Here is a 15903-nt window from a genome sequence, read left to right as displayed (position 1 = left end):
TCTTAAAGCACCAAGCTGTATTTTTTTTCCTTTAAAAAGTTCTGGGCTCTTTCCCAAGGCTTCTCTTTCCTTGCTGTTCTCAGAGAGGACTCTGTCTACGTGGATGGGCTGTGCAGGATGCTGGGCGGGGGGACGCGGCCACAGTGGGGTGGGGTGGGGTGGGTGCCACGGGGCGCGGGTGGACTAGGCGGCCTGGCACGCCGGGCTCCCATACCCTCCCTCTGCCCCTGCCGCCTGAGCCCCCTATGCCCCCTCCCTGATGTTTCCCTGCACCCCTGCCACCTCGGATCTCAGATGTCACATGTCTGCAGACTCAGACGACAGCTTCCTCCCCCACCCCCTTCTGCTCCATGTGGCTGCAATCAGAACCCTGGCCCCTGGACGCCTGCCTTTTATTAGCAGCCAGACTGCTGTGAGCTCAAACAGGAACATGCTTCTTCCATTAAGAAGGAAAAAAAACCCTCCTAAATCTATAAATCCAGATTCTCACCCTCAACGTGTCCTAAAATGAAAACAATGGTGGAAGGAATTCTGGACCATGGGTCCCTTCTGAGCCCTCTCCCAGCCCTTCGCTCTAAAGCTTTCCCGGACCCTCGATGTCCCCTCCATGGCTGGGCACAGCCTGCCACCTGGTGCTGCCCTGGCTGCCCCTGCCGTCCTGTGCTCTGGACTCAGCCTGCTCCTCCAGGAGCAACGCAGCCTTTTCTGGGTTTCCTCCCACTAGAACCTCGAGGCAGAGGCTGCCCCACCCCAGAGTATGCCCTTCTGACGTTTCTACTTGCCCCAGGGGTTCATGGTGGCCCTAGGAGAACCCCCGTGGGATGCATCGGGGCATCTGGAGAAGAAGAGGAAGTACTGAGGGACAGGGCTGCCTGGCCACCGGCCAAGCCACAGCTCCACCCAGAACACCGATTCCTTATGCCCCTTGGCTAGTTTCTGAGCAAACTGCCTGAGGTTTTTTCCCTGCTAACTCAGTACCTCTGGTGTTTTAATGTGAATAGGATCACTCAGGGGTTTTGTTAGAATGCAGATTCTGACTCTGGAGGTCTGGGGTGGGGCCTGCGATTCTGCACTGTGGCAGGGAAGCATCCAGTGGTCTAGCACCTAGCAAGCTCCCAGGTGAGCACCCAGCACCTAGCAGTCTCCTGGGTGATGCAATAGCCACTCCCAGCAGCAGGGCCCTAGAACACGCAAGCCCAAGTTCTAGTATCCAGCTAATTAATCACTCAATACCTCTGAGGGCACCTAACTAGAACGTGATGCAGCCCCGAGCCTCTCAGCACCTGTCTCCTTTGTGGTACCCCTCCTGCCCAGGACAAGGACAGCAGCAGTTGGCCCAAACTGCCCAAGGCTCTTCCGGCACTGCTGAATCCCACAACTTCCCCTCTTTTTATCTGACCCCTTCATCTCGGTGGCTCCGGCCCCGGGCAGCCCTGTCTGCAGCTGTCTTGTCTCGTACGCTTGCTTCCTTTTCCTTCTTGCCAGCCAGGGGCTGTTCCCCTTCTGCCTGTTGGGAGTTCCTTTCGTAGGCCTGCGGTAGCAGCCTATCTCCCTGCAGCCCTTTCTTCCCCCGGCAAAACAATTGCAATTTCCTCCCCCTTTCCACACGGCGCCTCTTCCCCAGGTCTCTCCACTTGATGGCTGCGCTCCCCTGACCTATTCCTAGTTCCTGACATCATCTGAAACCAGGCTGGCGTGTGAACAGTAGCCGGGGCCTCTGGAAGGAAGGATGCTGCGATCTGGGGACAGAGCATCACTTCAGCTCACGGTGCTGGATTCAGTATTGGGGAACCACGGATGGGATGGGAAAGGAAGGGGTCGGGGGAGATCAGGCAGGAGACATTTCAATGGTACTTCTAGCTCATTAAAAAATCTATTGGGGTCTCTATTTTGGGAAGGTTTCCCCCCCTGCCCCTTCTCATTTTAATCAGAGCCTCTAACTCTCTCCTCTGAAGCAGAATGTGACTCAAGGAAGCCAAGCCTTCGGTCACACGCTGCTCCTCTGAAGTTTCCCCAGTGGAGCCCATCCCAGCAGGTCTGTCAAGATGCCCACTGGGTGCCTCCCCGCCTCGCCGGCCCTCTGAAGATGGAGGGGGACAGGTGCATCATTCCCAGCCAGAAGGGACTGTCTCCCCACTGGCCATGGGGTCTGGGATTCGCCCTGGGCTCACTGCTCCTGCCCGACTCTGCCCTGTGCCGGCCCAGCCTGCATGGGTCTCATCTCCCCGTAAGTGCATTTAAATCCTTTTGTCTGTCCACAGGTCTTGAGGCCATCCATGCTTCACCTGCAGCGCTTATCTGTGATCTTACGTTCTACCTCCTTCCTTTCACACCCCTCCCCTTTCCTAGAGGAGGCTGGGTGGGAGATCACACCTCCATACACAAGAGCCCAGAGCTGTGTGAGTGCCCGCCCTGCTGAGAGGGACAGTGGCAGCCTGCTGGACAGGCATGGCGGGAAAGAGTGGGCTGCCTGCCTTGTGCTCCTCACCACACCCCATCCTCTGGACAACTTTGGGAGGTATGCACGGTTGTTATCCCTGGGTAAATCAGTTTAGTGTTATCCTCCATTTTTTTTTTTTTCCAGATAAAGAAACCCAAACTCAGAGAGATTGAGGGATCTGCCCCAAATCAGCCAGCTGGTCAGAAGCAGAGTCAGGGCTCTAATCCAGACCTCATGCTCCTACATGCTGAGCTCGGCTGCCTCCTAGGGTGACAGCTGCTATTAGAAGAGGGGGTCTAACCTTGACAGAGGGAATCCCTACATTCCCTGGACAAGCACCTTAACCACTAGGCTATCCCGGCCTTGTGGTCTATAGCTCGGGTCATGGGCGTATTTGCACTTAGACTGTAGGCAGAGCTGGGCTTCTGAAACATAAGGAACTCTTTCCGGTTTCCTCTCCTTTGGCCTCCACCTGCTCTGCATGGAACCTTCGCTCTCCACGCTGGGATTCCTGATGAGGAGTTTGTCCTGGGGAATCAGCCAGCCAGCTGTTGGCAAGGGCTTGGGACCCCACGTTCAGTGCACTGGCCCGGAACCACACTAGTCTTTGCTGAAGTGTGGCTGAGCTGTGCCTGAGCAACTGGCCCCCAAATCCAGCTGCCCTGCTGTGGCGGTAACTGAGGGAGTCTGGGGGTGACGGGCACAGGTGGGACGTTTGGCTGGGCCCGTGCGGCAGGTAAGGACAGATGGCTCGCCAGCACCTCAGCCATCCCCTCTGCTGGGCAGGGGCTGTGCGGAACCAGAGCCCCCTGTCCAGGGGCACGGGCAGCGCCGTGAGGCCGGCTTACCAGGGTTTTGTAGTCGATCTGTTGGCGGATAAGCTTGTCCTCACTCAGGGAGTAGCGGGCCTCTCCTGTGATGGCATCGATGGGCCCCTTCTCCATCTGCTGCTTGATGGCACAGAACAGCGAGAAGAGGGGCTCCCCGGCGCACTCCTGGACACAGAGAAGAGCCGTGCTGGGCGGACGCCGGACCAGCCCCCCGGAGCCCGTTTCTCTGGACAGGGCCGCTCTCCACTCCTCTGTCTCGTTTCTCTCCTGCTCCCCGTCCTCCTCTCTGGTGCCAACTCCCCCTTCAGATGGGCGTTTCTCTCAGCTCTCTCGACCACCTGTCTTCTCCTGTCCGCCCCCTCCTCTTCACCTCCCCTGCCTCCTGTCCCTTCTCTGTTCCTCCTCCCCACCCCACCCCACCCCTGCCCATCATGAGACAGAGGTCAGTCCCTGGTGGTGCCAAAGCCTTACAAAACAGGTAATGATTGGAGGGGAACGGATTTTCTACCTCCCAGCCACACGGGCAGCGTGCCTTGCAAGGTACCAGCCTGGAACCCTTATGGGCCTGGGGCTGGGAGAGGTAGGACGGGAGGAAGAGGGAAAGCAAGGAAATAAGGGGTGAAATGTTTTGGGCTCACAAGGGGAACTTGGCTTTAGGGCTCACGCAGGATGCTCTCACGGCTCTGGAGAAAGCGGCCTGGGGGACAGGGGATGGTATCTCTCATGCAAGGGCTGACAGAGGCTCTGTCTCCTGAGATGGTCAGGAGTCTGCCGCCTCGGGGCCAGTGACAGTGCTGAGGGGGACCGCATTTCTTGGTGGGTTCTACGAGCCAGGCCGTGGGGAATGTGGGCTTGGGGGCATGCAGACTCTGGTAGGGGGGTACCCCCAGAGATACCCCCCACATCCAATCATACCTTGAGGAACTTGTAGAGCAGAAAAGTGAACCAATTGGTCAACATCTTCTCAGCCACCGACTCAGTCCTGTCACCAGTCACCAAGGGAACCGATGGAGCGAGACAAAGACAGAAGCAGCTGGTCAGACCCCCAAGGACTGGGAAGGCAAGGGAACAACTCCGCACTGATTCTGCTGCTTGCGGCTTTTGGGCCCCATCTTGAGGTGCTAAAGAACGTTTGGATTCCATAGCCTCCTAGACACCCCGTAATGATAGGACAAGCTTTGCCCGCGAAGCCAGGAGATGACATTCTGGTGCCAGGCTCCCTGGTGCATGTTTGGAGGGAACGCGCTAGACCAGCTGTCTGTCGGCACTTTCCGCGAGGAGGAAAACACCGTCCTGTCCGGCGTGGTAGCCCCCTGCCTGCCACACGTGTCCACTCAGCACGCGAAATGCAGCTAGTGCATCTGAAGAGCCGAATTTTACATTTTCTTGACCTGTGGTCAATTTACATTTGAATGGTCACGTGTAGCTTGTAGCTGCAACCTCAGACAGTGCAAGCGTAGAGAACTTTATAACTTCCTATGGGTGGGGAAGAGAAGAATAAGAAACCCGGGAAGATACTAATTTGGCAGGGGATAGAAAGGAAGGCAGCGGGAGAAGCGGGTCGTGGGACAAAAACCAGATGGATTACACTGGCCCCATCCCCTAAAGCTAAAGACTCCTAGAGCTAATACCTAGCTCATCCCAAGAGATGCCAAAATTGTCCTGTTTCAAATTACTTTGGAACTTCCCCTGGAACCTCGCTAGTGTTTCATTTGCAACGGCAGGAAGTGCCTTCTTGAGTCTAGCTCGCACGCTTTGTGCTGCTACCCAAGTCCCTTTCTTTTACTTTGGAAGGGAAGGACACTGTGGCCTTGTTATGGCCCCAAGACACTTCTGGTTGCACCCATTTGGAGGAAACAAACTCCATTCGAACTTGCGCTAAGCTTGTGGCCTCCTCCATGGAGACACGGGCCCGTTCGGGTATGTGTGGATAGGCTTTGAAAGTTGCACTTGGCAGAAGATATGGATAAGTACGATCCTGAGGCAGCTGCCAGCACACAAATGAAACTAAGAAGGGAAGAGCAAGACTGTTGAAATGAGGGGCCCAGCCAAGGGCAAGGAAAAGAAAGGGAGACGGAGGAGGGCAGAAGGAGAGAGGGCATCTGGGGGGGAGCGAGTGGAAAACAAGAGGTGGAGACGCACGGATACAGAGCTAGGCCACGCGGGGAAATTGTCGGTGGGAGCTCTGGCAGGCAGTGGCAACCCTAGAATTATGCCGGTGGGTGGCTGCGTGGTGGAAGTAAAACAAAAATCAAAATGATCTACCTTGCTGTTTCCAAAGCTGTCTGATTGCTCTGAAATGTAGCAACCTTTTGCAGCTGTGCAGGCGAATGCCCACAGCACCAGAAAAAAGCCTGAAGGAGACACTTCTGGAAGCCAAATGTAGCCACTGGACCAAGCAGGGGGCCCTGCCTCAGACCCAGACACCCAGGACGGAGGCAGAGGACAGGCAGAGGCAGACGGCCCCTGGGGCGGTCCAGGCAGAGGGCTGGATGCAAAGGCCTGATGTGGGAGTTTTCCAGCTTTGTCCACAGAAAGGCTAAAGACACCGCGCTAACAGCCTAGGGGGGAAATGGCCTTCCAGCAGGAGGAAAACGTGAAAGGCGGCATGGATGGAGTCAGAGAACCTCTATTTGCCATAAAGCCGAAGCCACAGGATATGGCTTCTGCGGTCACATGTGACCATTCAGGTCTCCACAGTGTCAAGGATGAGGCGTCCAGCAGTGTGCCGTGGTGCACCTGGACCCGTGCAGCGTCCCCAGCCGGTGCCAGGAAACACCTGGTGCATTGCATCAGGCAAGGGGCCACTGAAGGGCTTTCATTCGAACACAGGCCAGACCGGTGCTTCTCGGGTTTCGCTGTGCCTTCAGATCACCTAGGGTTCTCGTTAGAATACAGATTTTGGGGGCGCCTGGGTGGCGCAGTCGGTTAAGCGTCCGACTTCAGCCAGGTCACGATCTCGCGGTCCGTGAGTTCGAGCCCCGCGTCGGGCTCTGGGCTGATGGCTCGGAGCCTGGAGCCTGCTTCCGATTCTGTGTCTCCCTCTCTCTCTGCCCCTCCCCGTTCATGCTCTGTCTCTCTCTGTCCCAAAAATAAATAAACATTGAAAAAAAAAATTTTAAAAAAGAATACAGATTTTGATCCAGGAGGCTGTGGGCTGGGCCCTGAGATTCTGTGTTACCGAGAAGCTCCCAGTGGCTTCGCTGCTGTGGTGCTCACAGCAGTGAGAGGGGCCAGGGCCAAAGTTTCCAATCTTTTTTAACGTCTACTTATTTATTTTGAGAGAGACAGAGAGAGAGAGAGAGAGAGAGAGAGCAGGGGAGACACAGAGAGAGGAGAGAAAATCCCAAGCAGGCTCCGCACTGCTCTCGCTGAGCCCGACGCAGGGCTCCAACTCATGAGCCATGAACTCATGACCTGAAGCAAAATCAAGAGTCGGACACTTGGCCGACTGAGCCACCCAGGCGCCCCTAAAGTTTCCAGTCTTAAGATGGTGAGGATGGTCCCCAGAGAGGCCCTGGGGTATCTCTCCTAACTCATGTTCTGATTTAGATAAGGCCGGGGGCTGGGCAAGTGACCTCTGAAGATTCCATGAGAGAAGAACTCCGGTAGAAAGGGCTGTAACCAGGGAAGGGGAAGGGCGGAGAGAGAAGAAGGCAGAGCGGAATTAGAGGGTGAAAGAGAAGCAGCAGGGCAAGTGGACGGGCCGGGGTGGACGGGTTCTTCCGAAAGGGCATGGGGTGCGCCCTGGTCTCTGGGCAGGTTGGTTCCTAAGCTTGGCGGGACTTGGCTGCTCCTCCTGGGAGCTCTGTCCCGTCTCCCCAGAAGGCACGAGATCCAGGCCAAGCGGGCTGGGCTGGGCAGGGGCCCTCTCCGACCTCCGCCCCCTGCCGCCCGCCCGGCCCGGCCCTCACCTCCTGAGCAGCAGCTTGGGGTGGTTCTTGCTCTCCAGGTTCTTGTCGATGAGGTCGGCCAGCAGCTGCTTCAGCACGTCGGTCGCGTACTCCAGCTTGCTCTGCAGCACCGTCATGATGAGCGAGGCCACGTTGCCGCGGTCGCGCATGGAAAAGCTTCGCTGGGACTCCAGGGTGCGGATGAAGGACAGCAGGAACACCTTGTTGTTGATGAGCTGGGCAAAGAGCTTCAGGCCCTTCTCCACGCGCTCCTGCCGGTAGCCCGGGACCTGCGGAGGAGCCCCCGGGGGAGTCCTGACTGCCGACCGCCAACGTGAGGCGGAGGCCGGCCGGGCCCAGGGGCCTCCCCACGGGGTGGGTGCCGCACGCTGTGGACCCTGCCCTCATCTGGCCCCGGGCACCGTGCCAGCTATTTCCTTAACCCACGTGCGGCTCACTGCCTCTTGTTTGGAGGTGAATCAGTGAGGCACAGAGAGAAGGCACCCTGAGTGATAATGGCCATGCTGGGATCTGAGTCCGCTGCTGAGCGCGAGCTCGTCCCTGACAGCAGCACAGGGCGGGTGGGGGGCCCTGCGCCAGGGCGCATGAGCATTACGGACAGCCCCCGGGGGCCTCCCGGAGGGGTCGTCACACCTGAGCCTCCACCTGTCCTCATGCTGACCCTTCTCGGGCCACGGGGATCCCGTTGACAGACCAGTGGCCTCAGAGTCAGGACTTCCAGGGTCCACACAGGCTCTGACTCCGCCACCCCGCGGGACCTCTGGCAGGTCCCGCAACTTCTCTGGGGCCCCAAGGTGATTCACCTAAAGAAAGAAGATTAAGCCCCACAGACCCTAGCATCTGATGTTTTCTCAGAGACTCCTCTGAGACCCTGCCGCACCCAGGGAAACAGGAGGAAGACGGGGAAGGAGGTTTCATCTTCCTGCCTGCGTCCTCTGTCCACCGGCAGAGGCCGGCAGGGGGGGCAGGGTCTACCCAGCTCACACCAGCCAGCCACTGGGCGAGGAGGCATGGAGAACTGGAGAACACATCTCTGAGATGCACCAGGCGGGCCCCACAGCTCTGCGTGTCAGGGCCCCAGACTGGAATCAGCCGGGTGCCCGGCAACAGCGAGCGGCTCCAGGAAGTGCAGATATTCGCCCAGCGGGAAGCCACACGGCCACACGGCCACGGCAGTGAAGGGCTTTCTACCACTGGCAGTGAAGGGCTTTCTACCACTCACGGTAGCACGGATGCATCTTGCAGACAATGGAATGAAAAAAAGTCAGGAAGAAGAGGGCATACCGTGTAGTACCATTTACATAAAGATTCATTAAAAAAACAACGGTGGCAGGAAAATGGTTATTCTCGGGGGTGGCGGTGACTGGAAGGGGGCACTCAGGGACGTTTGTGGAGGGCCGGTAGGGTTCAGCTTCCTGATCTGCGTGCTGGCCTGCTGGCTGTGTTCACTCAGGGAAAATGCACTGGGCTGTGTCCCGACAACGTGTGCCTTGCTCTGTAGGTGTTCTTTCATTATAGCAAGAAGGTTGCTTAACAAATAAAGCGCAGCCTCTGCCCTCAAGGTGAAGCCCTCGGAGAACAGAGCAGGGCACCCGTGTCGTGGAGTGGGGTGCGGGAGGAGCAGGGACATTCAAACATTCAAACAAGGTGCCCTGTGGAGGGTTGTGCCCCCCCCCCCCCCCGCGGGGGTCTTGGAGAAGGAGCGTCCTGTGGGCAGCAGTGAAGCCAGCAGTTTCGGGGAGGGTCAAGCTTGGGTTCACTGTCACAGCCATAGACTAGTCGGGGACCCTGAGAAGGCTCCATTCCTCCAACAGCGAAACGAAGGTACTCCAGCTAATGCGTCTGTAGTCCGTACTTTGCTGAGCACGGCTCTACATGCTTGAGAAATGTTGACCCATGTATTCCACATGACCCCCTATGAGCTGGGTACAGTTAATATCCCAGGGCCTCGTGACAGTGAGGAACTTTCCCGGGATCCCAAGACACAGGAGTGTCAGAGCCGGGACGGCACCCAGGCAGCCAGCACTGCATCCTGCCATCTCGGGGGGCTGGCGTGAGCCCTGAAGAAGAAGGTGCGTGAAAACCTTGGCAATGCAGGGCCTGACACACAGTCACCTTTCCCGAATGGTAGCAACTGCATCCCACTCTAGTCCAGAAGTTTTAAACTGGGGAAGATGCAGGCAGCAGAGAAACCCTGTGTGCCCAAGGTCCAAGGAGGTGGCAGAAACAGAGCTGGAATGTTCACGCCGCTCACTGCCTGAGCGCTCCTGTGTCCCAGGCTCGAGGCGAGGCCCTGGAGGAGGCAGAGACGGGGCAGGCCGCTGCCTGCCGTTGGATGGTCAGCAGGAGGCCCCTCCGGGAGGCCATGTGGGAAGGCGGTACTCAGGAGAGAGATGGGAACTCGCCAGAGCCGGGGCCCCGCTTGTCCCAGCTCTCGGCCCAGCTGCCCTTGGCAAACTCCTCATTCCCCAAGGTGGGCCCCATCTCAGCTGGCATCCTGCCCGGATCCCTGGTTCCCCTCTCCACAGGGGCTGACAAGGGAAAAAGACAAGGGTATGAGACAGCCTCACCTTGCCGTCAGCCTGGCCTCAATCTACCCAGCCGTCTGTGTCCCGCCGACCTCCCTCCTTGCCCTGTGACGGCCTCCAACACATGAGTGCACGTTTTACCTCCTCTGTCCTTCAATCCCCACCCACCGCGCCCCCGTCCCGCCGGGGCAATATGCCCACAACTCGTTCTACTGCTGATAGATAATGCCACTTTCGAGGCACCCAGCACGTGCAATGCATGGTGCTGGCACACTGCGATCATGGCTCCATCTAAGCCTTTACGGACCTTGCAAGGGTGAGGGTGTCCTCTTAACCGCCTCTCAGAGAAGGTACCGCGGGCTTCCTAAGGCCAGCCAGCTGGTGCGGGATGGTGCTGGACTTCCAAACCCAAGCTTGTTTGGCTCCCGAGTCCCCATCCATCTGCCCGTCCTTCACCACACCTAGTCCTCCCCCTGGGCCTAGGAGGTGACCGAGAGACAGCCCTGAGTCTCCCCTGCAGCCTCCCACGCAGGGCCTCCTGGCAACTCAGGTTGGCCATCGAGGGCAGGGGAGCCACGTCCGGGTCTGGCACCAGGAGGAAGAGGGCACAGGGCTGGCCAGAGGGCAGGTCTGGGGAGAGGGCGTGCTCTGGACTTCTTGCCTTGGCTGCACACGCCTCCGGGGCACCAAGGACTGAGGCCCTTGGGGAGGAAGGGTTAGCAAAGCCAGCTGTGGGGTGAACCCCGTCAGCAGCATGGGTTTTGGAATCAGAAAGACTCACTGACTCACACATGGAGGAAAGCCCTGTCACCTCTGGGCTCTATTGCCTCGCCTGTAAAATGAGAATATGAGTGCCCATGTCATAATGTTTTATGAGCATTAAATAAGATAATGTATGTAAAGTGCTTGGCACACACAGTGTGCACTTAACGGCAGTTTTATTACCTGCCTCTCCTCTTCCACTGGCTGCTTTTCACCCATCCCTCTTGCCAAGGAGTTTCTAAGACATAGAATACATCAGCCCAGTGTCTGGGGGGTGGAGAAGGTAGGAATTTTCTCCCCACTTGATGGAGGGGGTGATAGAGGTGAAGTGTCTCGGTGAAGAAGAGTATTCAGCACAATTCCCCTTTGTAACTTGCCACCTCCCCCCAACCAGCTCCCTAAGCAAATGTCACTCTGAAACAAGACTTTCTTTATTCACCAGATGGTTCGACAGTTTAGTTGAAGCTTGTGAGTTAAAAACCGGATAGTAAATTTTAATTGTAACCCAACAGGTTAGAGTTTAGGAGACAAGGATAGGTTGAAAACGGGGTGTGTGGTTACTGTTTGCTCTCTGTCTTTAAAGGATTGGTGTGTCCCCAGTGCCTGGGCAGCCCCCTAACCACATGCCATCCCTTCACCCAGGGCTAAGTCCAGGACAGATAGAGCCAGAGGATAACTCCTCCTTCACACACATCTACCGCTCATGCCCAATCAGTGGGCACCGATTCCAGTGGCTGGAAAGGTCAGGAAACATCGCTTTAGATTATCAGTGGCTTCCCTGGGAATATTTCCATACTAGGAAAGCCAACAGGGAGAAACTATTTCAGTGGCAAGGCGGGGCTGGAAGCAAATCAGAATAATCCGGGCAAGATCCCAGGGTCTTGCCTAGGATGCCGGATCTCATATGGCCCCAGGCTAATGTGGGATGGTAAAAGTTGACTTCTGTCAATTAATTAGTGAGTTTAACAGAAATGAAGAGTCGTATGTTCTGAGCACATACCCAAAAGACCAGGGGCGGGAGCTCCAGCAGGTACTTGTATACCCACGTTCTTAGCTGCATTATTCACAACAGACAAAAGGTGGAAGTGACCCTTGTGTCTACTGACAGATGGACGGATAAACAAAATGTGGTCTACACACACAACGGACTATTGTTCAGCCTTAAAAAGAAAAGAAATTCTACCACATGCTACAATATGGATGAACCTTGAAAACATTCTGCTAAATGAAATAAACCGGTCCCCAAAGGACAAATCCTGTGTGTTTCCACTTACACGAGGGACGCTGAGCAGTCAAGTTCATAGAGACAGAAAATCGAATGGGGGTTTCTGAGGGAGGGCAAATGGGAAGTTAGTGTTTAGTGGGGAAGATGAAAACATCCTGGAGATGGATGGTGGGGATGGCTGGACCACAGTGGGAACGTACTTAATGGCCCCGAACATGTAAAAAATGGTTGAAATAGCAAACTTCATGTTATGCTTATTTTACCACCACTCAAACAAAGAAGAGCCATGTGCCCTGTGTGAAGCAGAGTGTACGTGACAGTGAGCTGTCCTGTGTGGGCTCCCACTCAGGAAGTTGGTGCAGGTGGCTGTAACTCCTTCGTGAGCAGGAGGGTGGGAGCTGCGAGTCTGTCCTCATGATAAAGGCAAAGAAGAGAGAAGACTCAGGTTGGAGGGGAAACTTGAACGTGCCAGATGAGGAATAAGGCCGTGGTAGGGTGTGATGTGATTTATACTGGGGCCGTCGGAACCGCCCCGGCCGGGGGCGGGGTATCTACCCAGAGAGCATCTCAGGTGGTTACAGCCCGGCAGGGCAGCTAGGGACTCCAACAGCTTTCAGCGAGAGGCTTGGTACAGTTAGGAAGGGCAATGAGAGGGAATCATTTGTATTCTGGTCCTAGGTACACAGGGCTGCTGTAGACAGTGAAGCAGGTTGTGCACTGAACAACCCCAAAGGTGCTGCATATGAATGATGCCATCTGGAGCACTGCAGTGTTCAACCTGCACAACTGCCCATGCGTTCCTGTAGGAGAAGGAGCCCTATAACTCTCCTGCCACCACCTCGGGCAGTCCTTGGGAACGTACTGCCCTAGTCTGTGTGTTAAACTCGTGCCAAGCCAGGCTTGAGAGTCTGAGAATCCCTGGAGATGCAAATGCATGTGGAAAGTGCGTACTCTTCCATGGACTAACACCCTAGTCGTTTGAAGCAGGTGAAAAATGAGGCTGGAAAAAGTATAAATGTAAGAGAAAAGTGAATGAGAATGAGAGAGGGGCATAGGCGTGAAGAGTGAGACCAAGGCAGAGAAGGACAGATATCGTATGATTTCACTCATATGCAGAATTCAAGAAACACAATAGATGAACATAAGGGAAGGGAAGCAAAAATAAGATAAACACAGAGAGGGAGACAAACAATAAGAAATACAGAGAACACACTGAGGGCGGCTGGTGGGGTGTTGGGTGGGGGGGAGGGCTCAATGGTGATGGGCATTAAGGAGGGCGCTTGTTGGGATGAGCACTGAGTGTTGTATATAAGTAATGAATCACTAAATTCTATTCCTGAAATCATCATTACACTACATGTTAACTAACTTGGATTAAAAAAAAAAAAAGAATCAGATGCTCAACCAACTAAGCCACCCAGGCGTCCCCAAATGATATTTTTAAACAATTATTTGTTAACTTACCAGAGCCATATGTCAACTATAATACTTTATTTTGCTAGATCTAAGACCTACATCCTTTTAAAATGTCAACTCATAGGCATGGTGCTTTAATTTCATAAACAATTGTGGATTTTATATGTCTTAGGCTATAGAGTGACTTCTTTCATTCACCAAATTGGTGCCACCTGGTGTTCTGGTATTAACGTCTATAAAATAAACACGGTTATTGCTCGAATGCAGCCTGTGTGGGGGGAGGGGGTTACAGAGATATGAACTGTAAACAAGTAAACACATTAATAAACAAGATAATATTCATTTAGAAAGAAGGGTGAGACCAAGAAAAGGAAGAGCGTATCATGATATAGCCGATGTTTTCATTTGTTTATACGACACACCTGTATACCTTATACGTGTCCACACAAGAGCAGACGTGCACACGGAGCAGAGGTGCATTATCAGTGAGGACACAGAGCCTACCACCTACGGCCTTTGGAAGTGCCTCTTGGTATCTATCCACTGAGGAGCCGAGCGGACCCTCCTCCAGACAGAAGTGACTGTGCCCTCATTATAGAAGTGTGCACACGTGCACACACACACACACACACACACACACACACACACACTGGCACACAATTTATTCAACAATTATGGAGAAATGCATATGGGCCCCAAAGTCCCTGGGGACTTGCTGTGTTTTCTGTAGAGATGCACAGCGTCTCCACCCCCTTGAACAACCGTGTAGATGTTCCCGCAGGGGTTGGTACCTGCAAACCCGTGCAACCCCCGAGCGAGGCGTCTGTTGTTATGTTATGCACGACATAAGTCTTGGAATTAGCCTTAATCTCTACTGTTGCTTTGCCTGGAGAGTTTTGATCCGTCCTAATAAGTATCCAGAGCCCGAAGGCACGACAGTGATGTGCAAAGACTCATCATTGGGAGCACAGACCCTGAAGTCTAACTGCAGGACTCAAATCCTGGTGCCACCCCCTCCCAGCTGCGTGGCCCCGGAGTTCTCTGTGCCTTTAGTTTCGCTGCCTCTCAAAGAAGCGCGACTTCTTCCGACTGCTTGTGAGATAGTAAATCCGCACACACGTATGAAGTACTTACAACTGGACCGGGAGCTTAGTCGGCAACCTGCTAACAGCGATTATGCCTTACGATTATTATTTTGCCCTGGTTTCCTCATTTATATTTTTCACTTTTCTCTGGTATTTATCTTGATAAGTCATCCGAAATCCCTTTCGGAACAAAGCACAGTATGAATATATGCATAAGCCAGATACTATGCTAGACAGGAAGTGATAAAATGTTCAAAAGATGAGGTCCTGCTGGTACAAAAGACAGTTATATTCTTATCATTCACGCTTCCACCCCCCCTTCCCAGCACATCACTTATTTTTTCCACATGTATTTATTGAGCACCAACTATGTGGTGAAATCCCTTACATCATGGGAGTTTCCTAAACAGGAGTCCGTGAGCTCGTTACATTAGCTGCCAGATGTGTTGTTTTTGTATATATGTACAGTTTTTCTTCAACTTCCATTCAATTCTCAAGGGCTCCATGACCCCTAGAACCCAAATCTACTCCCATCTCTGCTCAGATGGCTCCCTGGCTCGGCCCCATTTCCTCCTGAGGGACGGGCTGGCTGCCGTTGACAAGCGGGGGGTAGGGGGAAGCCTTGGGCAAGTCACATCCCCTCCCTGGCCTCAGCTTTCTCACCTCCTGATGAGGTGGCTGCATTTGCAGGTCACCGACACCTTTCTCTGCACTAGCACCTTGATGGGGAAGGCTTGGTTACGGGTCCTACTTCTCACCTCGAGGTCTCGGAGCACAGGATGGTCTTCAATCCCTGGGAACAGCACCCGCATGGTGTACGTTCTGTAATCCAGGAAGGGGATCCCAGCTCCGTCCAGGTCACTGGTCAGCTCATGGATGTCCGTCTGCAGCTCGGCAAAAGCTGGTACAAAGGGAAGCCCGTGAGACTGCTGGCTGGGGTAGGCCTCGAGTCTGAGGCTCAGAACCCTCACCCAGGTCTTTAGGAGACACGGGCAATAGGCTGCAGGTGTGCAGGAATAACGTGGGATGTTTTAAGTAGCTGGGGTGAATGATATAGGAAGGAGAGATAGAATGTGTCACAAGAAGGCTTGTCTTGGGCCAAATCCCTTCCAAAGCATGGGTGGGGGTGGCTGTCCACAGATTTGTCCTGCTGCTGGGGCCTGAATGGTTTTGGTTTACAGAATATGCTGGGGGGTAGGGGGGACGTCAAAGGACGGGGGAGGGAGGGGAGAGGTTCCAGTGGTGGAGGGTCTATTCCTAATTCTGTGTTTTATAGTGGGCTTTCTTATAAAAGTGAAAAGCAATTTCGTCTGCAGTCCTAGTTCTGGGCCACGCAGCTCACTGGAGCCTTCACACCACAAACCACCCAATGGGGCCAAGACGAAGGCTCTGCCACATTACTGTATTCCTCCTGGATAGATATGCAGGGTGTATCTTTGTCTTTCCTTCCTCAAGGTGATGCCACTTCATGGTGAATTATGGTCTGCATGTGGGCACTGCTGTCTGTGGAGGCAGCTCAGGCCTCCAGATGGTCATGGAGCTGCAAGATGCCCTTCCTTCCTGCCCCCAAGGAAGTCTAGCACACGGCCCAGGTGGTCACACAGCGCCAAAGCTGCGGCCACACTCTGTCCTGAGCACAGCCCTCCTCCCAGGCCACCCTCTGCCCCGGGATGGCCGTCAGAAATGTCCCCCTGCTCCGTCTT

General features: G+C 54.7%; 1 protein-coding gene across 4 annotated transcripts in view; it reads right to left on the bottom strand.

The window, feature by feature from the left end:
- The window catches only part of PLXNA4 (plexin A4), a 592266-nt gene that overhangs the window by 36028 nt on the left and 540335 nt on the right, over positions 1-15903 (bottom strand). For all 4 annotated transcript variants that reach the window (XM_053218068.1, XM_053218067.1, XM_053218069.1 and 1 more), the window contains 4 exons: positions 14959-15101; positions 7185-7453; positions 4186-4252; positions 3289-3435 (listed from right to left, as the gene is read on the bottom strand). In XM_053218068.1, the coding sequence (XP_053074043.1) occupies positions 3289-3435; positions 4186-4252; positions 7185-7453; positions 14959-15101 (626 nt within the window). The remainder of the gene's footprint in view (positions 1-3288; positions 3436-4185; positions 4253-7184; positions 7454-14958; positions 15102-15903) is intronic.

This window comes from Acinonyx jubatus, chromosome A2, assembly GCF_027475565.1.
Source record: "Acinonyx jubatus isolate Ajub_Pintada_27869175 chromosome A2, VMU_Ajub_asm_v1.0, whole genome shotgun sequence".
Classification (NCBI taxonomy): domain Eukaryota; kingdom Metazoa; phylum Chordata; class Mammalia; order Carnivora; family Felidae; genus Acinonyx; species Acinonyx jubatus.
The sequence above is the reverse complement of the archived record's forward strand: the minus strand, read 5'-3'. Positions and strand labels throughout refer to the sequence as shown.